Source organism: Acanthisitta chloris, unplaced genomic scaffold (assembly GCF_000695815.1).
Source record: "Acanthisitta chloris isolate BGI_N310 unplaced genomic scaffold, ASM69581v1 scaffold10498, whole genome shotgun sequence".
Lineage (NCBI taxonomy): Eukaryota > Metazoa > Chordata > Aves > Passeriformes > Acanthisittidae > Acanthisitta > Acanthisitta chloris.
The window spans coordinates 36,796-49,421 of record NW_008685461.1 but is presented as its reverse complement, the minus strand read 5'-3'; the positions used below and the strand labels follow the sequence as shown (position 1 = coordinate 49,421).

The window sequence follows — 12,626 nt, the reverse complement described above, 5'->3', positions numbered from 1 at the left end:
GTCAGTGCCCCAAGAAAGCTGAGACCCTTGTGCTGGACCAGTCTGTCAGCATTCTGCTATTGGGACCCTTCACTGAGCAGTCTGCTAGATAGGAATGTGGTTCAACTGCTTGTTCAGGGTCACAAACCAACAGAAAGACCCTCTTCTGGGTCTTCATACCTTTACCTGCTGCCAGCAACTGCTAGTGCTCTTGAAGGAGTTGCATTAACAGTTTACAGAATAACAGTCTATTAATAAAATTGTGACAGGTTAAGGTTTGAGGGTTGCCAGTGCTAGTATCTGACTGCAAAAACTGTATTCAAAGCAATGTACTAACAAGCTCTAATCCCTAAAAAAAGCTAGCCTGGTTGTAGCGTCTCCACTCTGCTCCACTCCACCCTCCCTTTAGTCCCCCCTAGATTGTGTAGTGTGTGGGAAGCCAGGTATGCTGACTATGTTCCATCCAGGGAGTAGCAACTGTATTTCCCCCTATAATCTCCTGCTGTTATCTTTAATTTTACCCCCAGTCTTCTTCCTGCAATCTTGTTTTTGCCAACTGAGCCTTCCCAGAGTCAAAATTGTAGTTTTACATAAAAAGAGGGGAAAAAGGTGTGTTGGAAATGTAGCATTCTACCATTGGAACTACGATGGTGACATCCTTGATGCCTTTCCCTGCTCTTAGAGGATTTTGCCATGCCTTCAGACATAACTCTCATGGTTTGGTTTGAACCATAACCTCTTCATTCAAGAGCTGAGTTCTCCACTCAGTCATGGCAATGGATTGTTCTGAAACCTTTGTTGTGATTTGTACACAATGGTGGGTGTACTGAAGAATCTTCTTGATCATGTCTTCCAGAATGAACACTTTGGTCCACAACTGGACCAGGCAGAGGAGTCTGATCACACATTTCCAGATCAGAAATGAACAGCAGCTACTGGTGATTTAACAGCATCACTATCCATACAAGTCATTAAAATGATTACTCCGCTTGCCTACCCCTATTTGATTCCTTTGACTGGTCCATAAATCTCTATGCCCTGACTCAAAGGGCTATTATTCTTTAGGCTTCTATTCTGTCCCATATTGTGTTGGTAGCTTAACTGAGAACCTTAAATATTCCTGGGAAGCAAGTAACAAAAATGTTCTTGTTCAAAAAATAAAGGAATGGATATGCAAGCCCAAATGCTTTTTTTATTCAGACCATCAAATCAGTTTGCAAATCCCTTTGCTTTGTAAAGTTTCTCATATTCCAGTATGATGTAAAAATGGACTTGCAAGTTTGGTTTGGATTTTCAGTTGGAAAATTCTTTTTATTTTTACTATTAGAACATTTAAATTCCAAGAGTCAAACTAAATGCCAGAGGCCATTTTGCATGTTTATATACAACAATAACTCAGAGACAGAGTTATGCCACCAAAATAGGGGAAGGATATTTTAAGAAAAGAGCATATGAAATTTAAGCAGCAAAAGAAGTGTCAGGAAAACAGGTCACAATGAGGAGATGGATACTGGCTTAGAATAAAAGCTTCAGGTATATATCTTGCAGAACTGAATGACCATTTAATGTTTACTGATATTTCACCTCTGGAATAGATTCCAGCTCTTATTACACAAACTTGAGTAGGAGCTGAGAATTTATATCAAAAGGGAAAAATTCCTGAAGAATTTATGTTTATAAAATCAGTTCTCTTTCAGCATTCTTTCTGCTTGTAAAGAAATTTAAAAATACAGAAGTAAACTGTAGGGCAAAATGGACTGTGTAATTTGAATAGGAAGATTGTTTCCTATGTTTTGTCATGGAAAGTAAAACTTATCTTCCTGAAAGAAAAAAATCACACAGAAATAATATTGTTAGACTGTACAAAGGCAAAGGACGACTGGTTTTCTCCTACTTTGCAGATGAGTCTGTTGAAGGACAAAGATGGAATTTGCAAACCTAGGAGTCCCAAATGAGATTCCTAGATATTCAGTATTTTTCCGGTAAAGGTCTGATTTTTAGAATTATTTCTTAAGGTATGGCTCCCACTAACTCCTGTGAATCAAGACACTTGTAATAACATACCAGTATCTTGGGTTAGGGACCTCAGCTGTGTTGACTTTTAGGCACTCTTTCTGAATGCTGTCACTCACACAAATGATAGAATTTCTGTTGTGAAGGAACAACAGAAATGTTTTCATGACAAACACCGGTATAATTAAAAACATGTCTAGAAATGCTCATTTTTTAAAAAAAAATTGCATATCACTCTTACGGATACTCAATTTTAAAATTCTTTTCTCTGTTGAAGTTACTGTCTTGAGAGGTCTGTTTGCATTTTACTGCAAAATGGCAGAGGTTTGCTTTAAACACTGTTGATTCTCCAGGTTTCTCTTTTTTGAAAGGCAGATCACCTGGGAAGTAATTGGCCTCCAAGACCAATGCGATTTCAGTGGGATTATTATAGCATCTTACCTTGTAAAAATATCAAGAGCCTTTTTAAAAGAACACAGAACTGCAGCAGATACCGATACACTTAGCTAATCAATCCCTGAAAGCAGCCCAGAGGCTTCAGCTTGAATTACTAAGGACTTAAAGGAATTTTGGCTGATGTAGAAGCATGGTACAGGAGAACTGTTTGTACTCTACTTTGCAGGAATTATTTTGCTTAGTTTAATTACAAAGGATGAATTAGTAGAAACTATTTAGTAGGTTCAGCTAAATTTTTGCTTTTTGGAAAGGTTTTTCTTTTCCTCTGTCCCCACAGGCAGAAGAAGAGAGAGATGATATGGAAAGAGTCAAGCTGGATAATAAAAGAATTCTCTTCAACCTGTTGCCAGCACATGTTGCACAGCACTTTCTTATGTCTAATCCAAGAAATATGGTAAACCAAGATAAAATTTAAATACATGTTGTATGGATGTGTTCCTGTGTTGCTCGGGTCACCTTTCAACTGTATGTCTTCAAAAAAGGCTAGGACTTGTAAAATTTTGCTCATGCTAAAATAGTAGTTCTGCAAAAACTTGTGTTCAGAAATTAGTTTGAGATTATTCCTTTTGCTGTAGCGTCCTTCTCCTCTTAAGAATTTTAACAAAAATCAGGATATGGGAATGTTGTCATACAGCATCAATGCAGCTAAGTGTCTGCATGTAGATCATTTTTTTGTTTGTTTTCAATCAATTTAGGATATTGGGATTTATCATAGTATTACATGAGCTCAGTTTGGTTCTGAATGATGAAGTGTATGAACTGCCAGACAATTCCATGTTAACTACTCTAGTTCTGGAAATATACTACCATTACCAAAACCATCCATTTAACATTAAAAACAGAGAATTGTACACACCCCAGGAAGACACAGCAGCTTTTAACATCAACATTGGAATGGGCTGCCTGGGGAGGTGGTGGATTCACCATCCCTGAGGTTTTCAAGATGAGACTGGATGTGGCACTTGGTGCCATGATCTAGTGACAACAGTAGGGTTGGAGTCAATGATCTTTGAGGTCTCTCCCAACCCGGTTGATACTATGATTCTATGAAGGGCTGAAGTGATTAAATAAATTGGTTCAGGAAGCTGTTACCAGAGTCCTTCTGGTCATCTGAAAACCTGCAGCACTGGAGTAGCCGTAATGTCCATGATACTACTCTTGAGAGTTTGGATCAATGTATTTGAACCACAGAAGAATGGTTTTGTTTTCTTTGAGCAGAAACCTTACCACACAGAACAGCATTATATTATGTAGAACACCACAACTCAGGGAAAGACTTCAAGGAATGAGACTGGTTTTAGGCTGCAGGGTAAAATTGTTCCATGCCCTATTTTGCTAATAAAACAAAATTGAGAAAATGTAATTATTTTTCTCATACAATAGTTTAGTTTACAACTGTTAAGACGTTCTCCAAATTTTTACTCACTGCTTCTGTGTCTAAACAGAAAAAAAGGGCTAAGATGCTTTAAATGGGTTTAATACCTTAGGTGTTAATTTTCTTTTGTGGTTTTGAGTGGAGACATCTTTCAACAATTTTTTAATAAGACTGGCTTTCTCTCTAGCAAGTATGACGCCTTTGGTCCGAGCTATTGTGTAGCAGTAGAATAGGTATTGTAATAATGACGCCTAGTTTAGATAATCTTTTAAAATAAAAATTGTATCTGCTCATGAACTGCAGGACCTTTATTACCAGTCATATTCACAAGTGGGAGTGATGTTTGCTTCCATCCCAAATTTCAATGATTTCTACATCGAATTGGATGGCAATAATATGGGAGTGGAATGTTTACGCCTGTTAAATGAAATTATTGCTGATTTTGATGAGGTAAGGTCTAAACACTTTGTTTTTAACCATATCAGTTCTGCCAAATTACTATCAACAGTGATTATCTGTAGCAACTCAGCATATCTTGAACTGCTTAATTAAAATAGTATTGTAAACTTCCTATTTAATTGAGGTTGGTGTCCACTGGGTTTCTGCAAAGTGCCCAGTTTGTACTTTCAGGCATATGAGTCTGACCTCAAATTCCTCTAATATAAGAAGAGTATCAAATCACAAGTTAATTGCAGTTTTTTCAATGACCACAAAGTGGGAGAGCCTCAACTTACCCAAAATAATATGGTTTAAAGAGCTTGCACATATTATCTGATAACTATGGTTGCTTGTCTAAAATATTATGTAATATTTAACAGTTTTATGTTTTAAACAAAGCTTATGGACAAAGAATATTATAAGGACATAGAAAAGATCAAGACAATTGGAAGTACATATATGGCAGCTGTGGGACTCGTACCTGCTTCAGGAACTAAGGTAAGAAGATTTTACACAACAGTCCTTCATGAAGGAACCATTTTCCTTCAGCTTCCAGAGGAACATCAGAAACACAAGAAATTCTATGTTCACATTAATAATTATAGTAATAAAACAAATTTATGAAAATGTTATAAAATTGATATTAGGAATATAATGAAAATGAAAGCAATCCATTCACCTCGGCTGCCCAGAGTTTCCAGGCACCTCTCCCTTTGTTCTAATATGCATGTACTACATATGTTGTAGAGGTACACTCATGCATATGGTTTAGCACTGCAAAATAGCACAAAATTAGAAAAAAAAAAAAAAAGGCTGGAAGGTGCCCTTGAACTTTCTAGCAACAATTATTCCTAAGTAAATAAAAAACTAGACCACATTGAAATCAACCTTTAGAATCTTGTTGGAGCGTATCACATGCAACTCATTTTCTGCTCTGCGGAGTATTTGCAGCTGATGCTTTCCTTTGTATCCTTCATAGAAAACTACACATTACAAAAAGGTGTTTTGAAAAGTCTGTTTATCCTGAAATGTTTGACTCATGTCCTGAGACAGGTAAAAAACATTGATCCTTTGAATTTTGTTCAGCGTGTGATCTCAGGCAAACAGGCAACGACATACTTGTGTGTCTGCCATAAATGCTCTTTGAACTATAATCCTCAAAACAAGTGGGTTATTGGGTAACTTTGGCAGCATATGCTCCAAAACCTAAACATGTTTGTCTCTTGGATTTTATAATTGTTAAGCGAAGGGTCAGCTGAGTTAGTCCAGTACTAAAGATACAGCTCTGAGCTTACGATAGTAGTGATTTTTAAATCACTGCATAAGGTCTTGTTACAGCACTCTGCTTTTCTCTTAAATCTTGGGGCAAATTTTGATCTTTTCTGTACAGGTAGAATTTATTTAACATTCTATATTCCAGGAAACCTAAAGATCTTGTATGAAACAGCCAATATTTTTTTACTTTTACTTGGGCTTACAGCTCTTCTGTGATCTCTCCCCACTGCTCATGTGATGCAAACAAATAGAAATTATTCACATCCTCTTGGCAGTTTTCCAGTAGGTCTTCAGCATGCAGCTATGTATTAGAAGTCTGATAATCCCAGATAGCCTGTTGTGCACAGACAGTCATTGCCAGCCATCACACAGTCCCTGGGCTGCCCTACAGGGTCATGGGGAGCCATAAGAGGCACAAGTGCTTCTGGTCTGCCCTCTGCCAGGAGTGTCCCAACTTCAACAGAAACTCTAGCACAGCCTCTGATTGTGAGCCACGAATTTCATACTAAGACTTGGACAGGAGCAGAAAGTAGTAGATGGGGTTAATTGTGCTCTTAACTGAGGGTATTTACACACATAAGAACGCAGTACCCTAATGTGGTTAAATATTTAAATCCCGTATTTTACAGGACTGTTGTTTCTGCAGCCTGACTTCCACAGGTGACTACAGTAAATGCACATTGCCTCTATCAGAGTGATTTTGCTGTGATGCTCTGGGCGGTCTTTCCAGTAACTATTCCTCTGATGTTTAAATAAATAATTGCTTGCCAGTTACACTATCAGAGCGGCACACAGGCCAAGCTCTTTGTAGATCTTCTGCACAATATAAATTCATTGCATGTGTATTTCACCAGGATCCTGACTTCACCAGGATCCTAACTTTGTGGTGTTCCTCAGTGAAGGTTCAAAAGAGTTTGCCAGGAATCCTATTGAGGAGCATCTGTCACCTGCAGCACATTCAGTATTTGTCACCAGTCCTCTGTCCTGCAACCCTGAGGGGCATTGCAGGAAAACAAAGCATTTATCAGCCAGCAAAGAAATGGAAGGATAAGGAATATAAAGAAGATTAGAAATCAGACGAAACTGTGCACTACTCCCTCTCTCCTCCAGACATTCAATATCTTTTTTCTTCTCTGTTGGAACTCCAGGCCTCAGCTCTTTAAACTTAATTCTCATTCTTCCTTTGTCTTGGTGAAGCTGGAAAAGAGTAGAGCTAGCTAGTTGACATTGCAAGAAACATAATGCCAGACATCGAGGCAGTTAATAAAAATATCTTTCCCAAAAATTGGGACTGGCCCAAGCATGACTTTGGTAGTTTTTTGTTAGCCCTTTACTCTATTTTTTATAAATTTCCCAGCCACATGAAGGAATCCTTTCAAACTGAGCTGGATAAAGCAAATAGCAACCTGTTTCTCAGGTTTGTCAGCCACTGTCAAGCACTGCATTTATAAAATCTCGCTATCATGGCAAAAACTCAGCAAGCTTTCATCTCATGCCAGCTTCCACAGTGCTGTTGTGCAACACCCTACTGAAGCTAGACTGCCACTGACCCTGCATTTCTTTCACCATATCCTACCTTTAGCCCACTTTCACTTTGGAAATCTGTTCAAAAATTCATATTTCTTGTTCAAATAGGAGGAGAACATAAAGAGCAATCATAATGAGTCAAGTCAAAGGTTTATTCTAGTAACCTGCCTTTAACTAACCAAAGGTAGATCCTGGGGGAAGGGCATGAGTTATAGGATAAACATGAAGACCTCTCTTTTCTAATTTCTAATGATATGCTGCTTAGGAGATTCTAGAGTTACAGATATCTTACTACTTTGTAGCAAAACTTTCTTTCATGAGTTTGAGTAATTTTGATATGATCTTGCTAACTTTTGGAATCCACAATATCCTCTGAAAATTATTTCCATGGTTTAATTAGACTGAAGTTGCAAAAATTATTTTCTTATGTTTCAGGTTTTATTTACAAGTTGATACTTCAGCATCTCTTTTGATCCCTTCTGGTTCTTTTGCTTTAGTTCATTTAGATACATTTTGTAAGAACTCACTTTGACTTGCCTGGAAAGGAAAGAACAGAGGGGTGTTCTGCATCTCACAGGATTAAACCTAAGAGGAGTTTTGTCAATGGGAACAGCATACACCCCATGGAGCTGGGAGCTAGCAAAAGCCCCAAAGGGAGAAGAGGGCAGAAACCATAGTTATTAATAATCATCAGGCAAAGTAGTTTTGTAAGAGATCAGGTTATATTCCCTGCCACGCTCACAACAAACATCTGCAGCTCTCTAGCAACAGAATTAGATTACCACGGGAACTTTTCTTTCCATTCTTCCCAGAAATCAAAAGGAGAAAGAGAAGACAAAAAATAGCACTTGAGAAAAGAATGCATGTGCTGTAGCTACCATCAAATGTTTCCTTTCACAAATGGGAACATGGGTTAGATTCTTTTCCTAAGCCATCCATTCTGAGCTTTTCATTGGTTTTCACTTTGGTATTTCACCTGCCTCTCAGTACCATACAAATCTAATGTGCAATACTATTTTGTTTCTAGGCTAAAAAATCAATTTATTCCCATCTGAGTACACTAGCAGATTTTGCAATAGAGATGTTTGACGTTCTTGATGAAATCAACTATCAGTCTTACAACGACTTTGTCCTACGAGTTGGTAAGTCACGTTTTTACACTTATCACACAAGCAGAACATTGTTTTTTGTTGACTTTCCCTGTGCTGCCTGCAAAGAATTACATGCCCTGCACTCATGATTAAACCTGGAAATTCTCCTTTAGTTAGAGACTCATATCCATGTAGCAGGCTGGATGATGTGCATTAATAATAAAGAATTATAATTGTGTCCAATTCCAGTGTGTCTACTTACTCTATGCACCCCTAAAAGAAACTGCACCACTAATTTTATACAATATTATGAGTGTACCCAGTCTTGTGGCCTCCACTGCTTTGCATGGCTAAACTGCTGAAAACTGGGTCTGACTGTACTTAGCTATTAAGTTGCATCTGCCAAAGCTTTGTTGGCATTAAAAGTGCAAAGGGAGCTTTTTTCCACAGATGCCCAATCACCTCAACCAGTCCCGTTTTCTCCTGCAAATCAAATCCTCTAACCCTTCCCATGCAATCCTTTACAAGTTATTACATGTCTTACCACGCAGAGTCCTTTCTCACCACCTTCCCTGCATCTTGTTCCTCTTGAATGGTACTTCCACTGCTGTTCTCATTTTATTGCATATTTCAATATAGATATTTTTCTCCAGCTTCTTTCTCTGTGTATTTTCGTGGCTGAATTGTGAGAATGGGCTGAAGAAGGGGAAAACTGAGTTTGCTAGCAGTGGAATATTGAGAAAGACCAAAGACATCAAAGGCAGAAATAGGAGAGTTATACATCTCTGACCTGTACATCCTAATAATTATAAACCCCAAATTCTCTTTGAACTCTGTTATAACTGGTCTCTTCAGGTTCATAAAGAGTCAAATATCTAACCCATATTCTTCTGTATAACTTGTCTGGGAAAGCCCTTGCACAGAATCTCATGCAGTGTTTAGCACCTGCATCTCTTCAGGGCACTCAGAAGAAGGAATACCTCTTTTATCTTCCAAACAAGGTGCCAAAATTGGTCAGAAATATAGAACCAAGCTCTGCAGATTGCCAGAGAAAGATGATTGAGCCATTTTCACATACTTTTGTCTTCTTCCAAATCTGCTTCCAGAACTTCCTGATGAGAGTTTGCTGGTACTGACAATGTGGCACACTTCCCTTACCCCAATCCTTTAGTATTCCAGGCCATTATTTTTGCTCCACTTGGAAAACCTCCATTATAAGGCTTTATATGTGCAACTGCTCTGGAAGTCGTAGCTAACAGTTGAAGATATTTAAATTTGCCCTGTCTACAGCTAAACTCTGCAGCTAAACTGCTTTTTTTCCTTTTCTTAAACCAACAAAACCCACTTAAGAACCAAATTTTTATTTTGTCTATCATGTTTTATTCCCGATAAGATATCTTGAGGAATGTGTTTGTTTTGTTTCTTAACCTTTTACAAATACAGAAGTCCAGTTGGCATTAATTTAACATATATTATGTCCTATGTCCAGAAAAATTCTAAGGCATTTGTGTTAAATCTGTTTTGCAGGATTCATGTTTCCCTTGGATGACATGCTGTAGTGTTTGAAACCAAACTCATTGTTTAATTTTAGGTATTAATGTTGGGCCAGTAGTGGCAGGAGTCATTGGAGCCAGAAGACCACAGTATGATATCTGGGGAAACACTGTAAATGTTGCCAGCCGGATGGATAGTACTGGAGTGCAGGGAAAAATTCAGGTAAGTGCATTCTAAGACAATTTTGCAAACTTTACATACCTCCTGTTTTATAAGTAGTGATATTTACAAGAGCACTTAGAAAATGCAGCCTCACTTGATCTTGTTCTTATGGAAAGGGCAAAACTCTCCAGATGATTCAAGCATCAGAGGTATAATTGTTTTCCATCATTATACGCTTCACTCCTTGGAGACAATGAAATCCTCAAATAAATCATTTCCCATCAGAAGAAACAGAGTTCTCTGCTTCATTGCACACAGTTGGAGGCAAGCCTGAGAATGTCAACACGGCATGGGCCAGTCCTTGTGCTGTAGACATTTTGCCTGAATAAGACCTACAAGGAAAGGATCTATGTCTATTTGCATCTTACTGCATTTCATGTAACTTTAAAAATTCCTTGGATGTTTTGGATTGGAGAGGCAACACAGATAGGGAATATTGTTCAGCTAAAGCTTGACTAGAAGCTATGATGTGCCTCTCAAAATCTCAGTGAACTCTTCCAAAACACCTGTGTAGTCTCCAGGGATCGAAAGATCTTCTGGAGTAATTCAACATCACTGGAAGTGATCCCACTTACAATCTGGTTATATATTTCTGTTGGACAGAGCTTAAACTGTCTGTGTAATTATTCAGCTCAAGACCAGCTCTGCTTCTCAGATTCCAGTTTGATCGGTGATCTTCCCTTCTTTAAATTAAAAAAAAAGTGAGCCTGAGAGCAGCTGTACAGCTATAGGTGCTAATCCATTCTGCTTATTCATATTTCATGACAGAGAAGTAAAATGGAGAGGGGTGGGCAGTTTTAGGATTAACCTTACGTGAACAGACAAAAGTAATAGTTTTTTTTCTTTCTGTCTTCAGGTGACAGAAGAAGTTCAGCGGATATTAAAAAGGTGCAGTTATGAATTTGTGTGCAGGGGTAAAGTCAGTGTAAAGGGAAAAGGTGAAATGTTGACCTATTTTCTGGAGGGAAAGGCTGATGGAAATAATTCCCAAACACGATCTTTAAACTTAGAGAGAAAAATGTACCCTTATGGGAGAGCAAACATTCAAACAAAACTGGGCACCAGCTGTCCATCGATGTCCTCAGTTGCTAGCTTTACTGTAAAACCTGGGCTTGGAGCAGGTCAAGCGTCTGCCACTCACACAAATCAAACACTGCATTATCTTCCTTCTGTGCCAGCTGTGAAGGAGGCATAGAACAAAGGAGATCTGGTTGTGCCACTTGCAGTGAACTTGAAGAGCAATGGTTGCCAGAATTTTTACCAAGAGGTCAGAAGTCATAGGCCATGGCATTAACCAAGGACCACTACAATCCAACCAAAGAGAACTTGGGGACTGTGCAACGAACTCTTGGGATGGAACATATAAGGGCTAGCAATTCTGTTAGGAAAAGTCAAAACGGGATTTTCTGGAAATGAGGAATATTTTCTTGACATTTTTAAAGGGTAAATGAAAAAAATTAGATAAATGTGCAAAGCAATTATTTATGTGTGTGTGTGTATATAAGTTTTAATCTATATATGCACATATACAAACAGTTCTGTGAAGACTTAATAGACATTTATAGAGATAAACAAAAATATGTATTTATTTACACATCCACCTGCAATGACATAGCAAAGAGATTTCTCTTTCTGTCATAGCCAGCATTGTTGGGCCTGGGATTAGCAAAGCTGCATTTAACCATGGAATGTGGGGCACCTGGAGATGCTCCAGGGCTACAGCAAGAGTAAGAGAAACTGTGCTCCCAGTGCATGAGTTAAAGCAATGAGAACAGTGTTTATTATGCTGTCAATGGCAGATTAATGACGGCCGGATTCAGATAATTACTAAACCCTATGTATTTTTTAAATTCTCCTTGCATGCTCCAAAAATTTCCAAAAAAATTCCAATTCAAACCATAAGGAGATAAATCACAGGGCTTAAAGTTTAGGCAGAAGAATGGTATATATTCTTTCCATTAAAAAAATAAAAGGGTGGTAGAGTTTAGGAGCTCCTGCCTCTTCACAGGTCATTTGACTGTGCAGGACAGAGGAGCGACCCTGCAAGCACAGCAATATGCTTATGCAATACAGAAACATTCCTTTATGTACAGTGCTGATTTTATTGAGGAGCAGAAGGATGGTATTATTTTAGGCTTTTATGAATAGCACAGGTCCTGTGACTGAGTTTCAGGATTTAGCTTTACCTTTCTAAACAGCTCAAAGAATATTTCTTTACTGGTGACAAACATGCTGTTTGTTGTGAGCATTGTGACATTTGTATGTTTGCCAACATAGTCTTACATCTTAATTGATTTTTAAATTTGTGCCACAGTTTTATTATATCTTGATTCTACCCAGGCTCATTCTTCAAAGCTGTACAATTATAGAAAGCTATAATTCTGAGAAACAAGCACAGTCAGACTTTGCCCAAATGAGGAGAATACTGCTAAGCGTGCCAGGAGAGCGAGGCCTGCTCTTAAACTGCATAAAAGAGAACATTTTGACTGTTTTTCCCTTTACTGCAGCTCACATCCTATTGTTCATGGTTTCATCTTGAAATGGTGATCTAGATGTGAAATGTGGAGTGCAGCTCTGTACTCAAGGTGGGAGCAGTTGGAGGTCATCCTGCTCACTGACATGTGCTCCATGAACAGATGGGGTTTCTCAGGCTAACTAACCTCACTGCTTTCCAAAAGAGAGGCAAAACTTTACATTGTTTAAGAACATGCAAAACTTCCTTTTAACAAACAAATCACACACATGCCAAAAAAAAC

At 38.3% G+C, this 12,626-nt stretch overlaps 1 protein-coding gene across 1 annotated transcript in view; it reads left to right on the top strand.

The window, feature by feature from the left end:
• ADCY1 (adenylate cyclase 1 (brain)) overlaps positions 1-11,314 on the top strand; it is a gene marked incomplete at its 5' end in the record, with an annotated part of 46,780 nt that extends 35,466 nt beyond the window's left edge. The window contains 6 exons of the mRNA XM_009079780.1: positions 2,726-2,842; positions 4,127-4,273; positions 4,661-4,759; positions 8,091-8,205; positions 9,746-9,870; positions 10,727-11,314. Coding sequence (XP_009078028.1) covers positions 2,726-2,842; positions 4,127-4,273; positions 4,661-4,759; positions 8,091-8,205; positions 9,746-9,870; positions 10,727-11,065 — 942 coding nt within the window. The remainder of the gene's footprint in view (positions 1-2,725; positions 2,843-4,126; positions 4,274-4,660; positions 4,760-8,090; positions 8,206-9,745; positions 9,871-10,726) is intronic.
• Between the last annotated feature and the right edge of the window lie 1,312 nt (positions 11,315-12,626).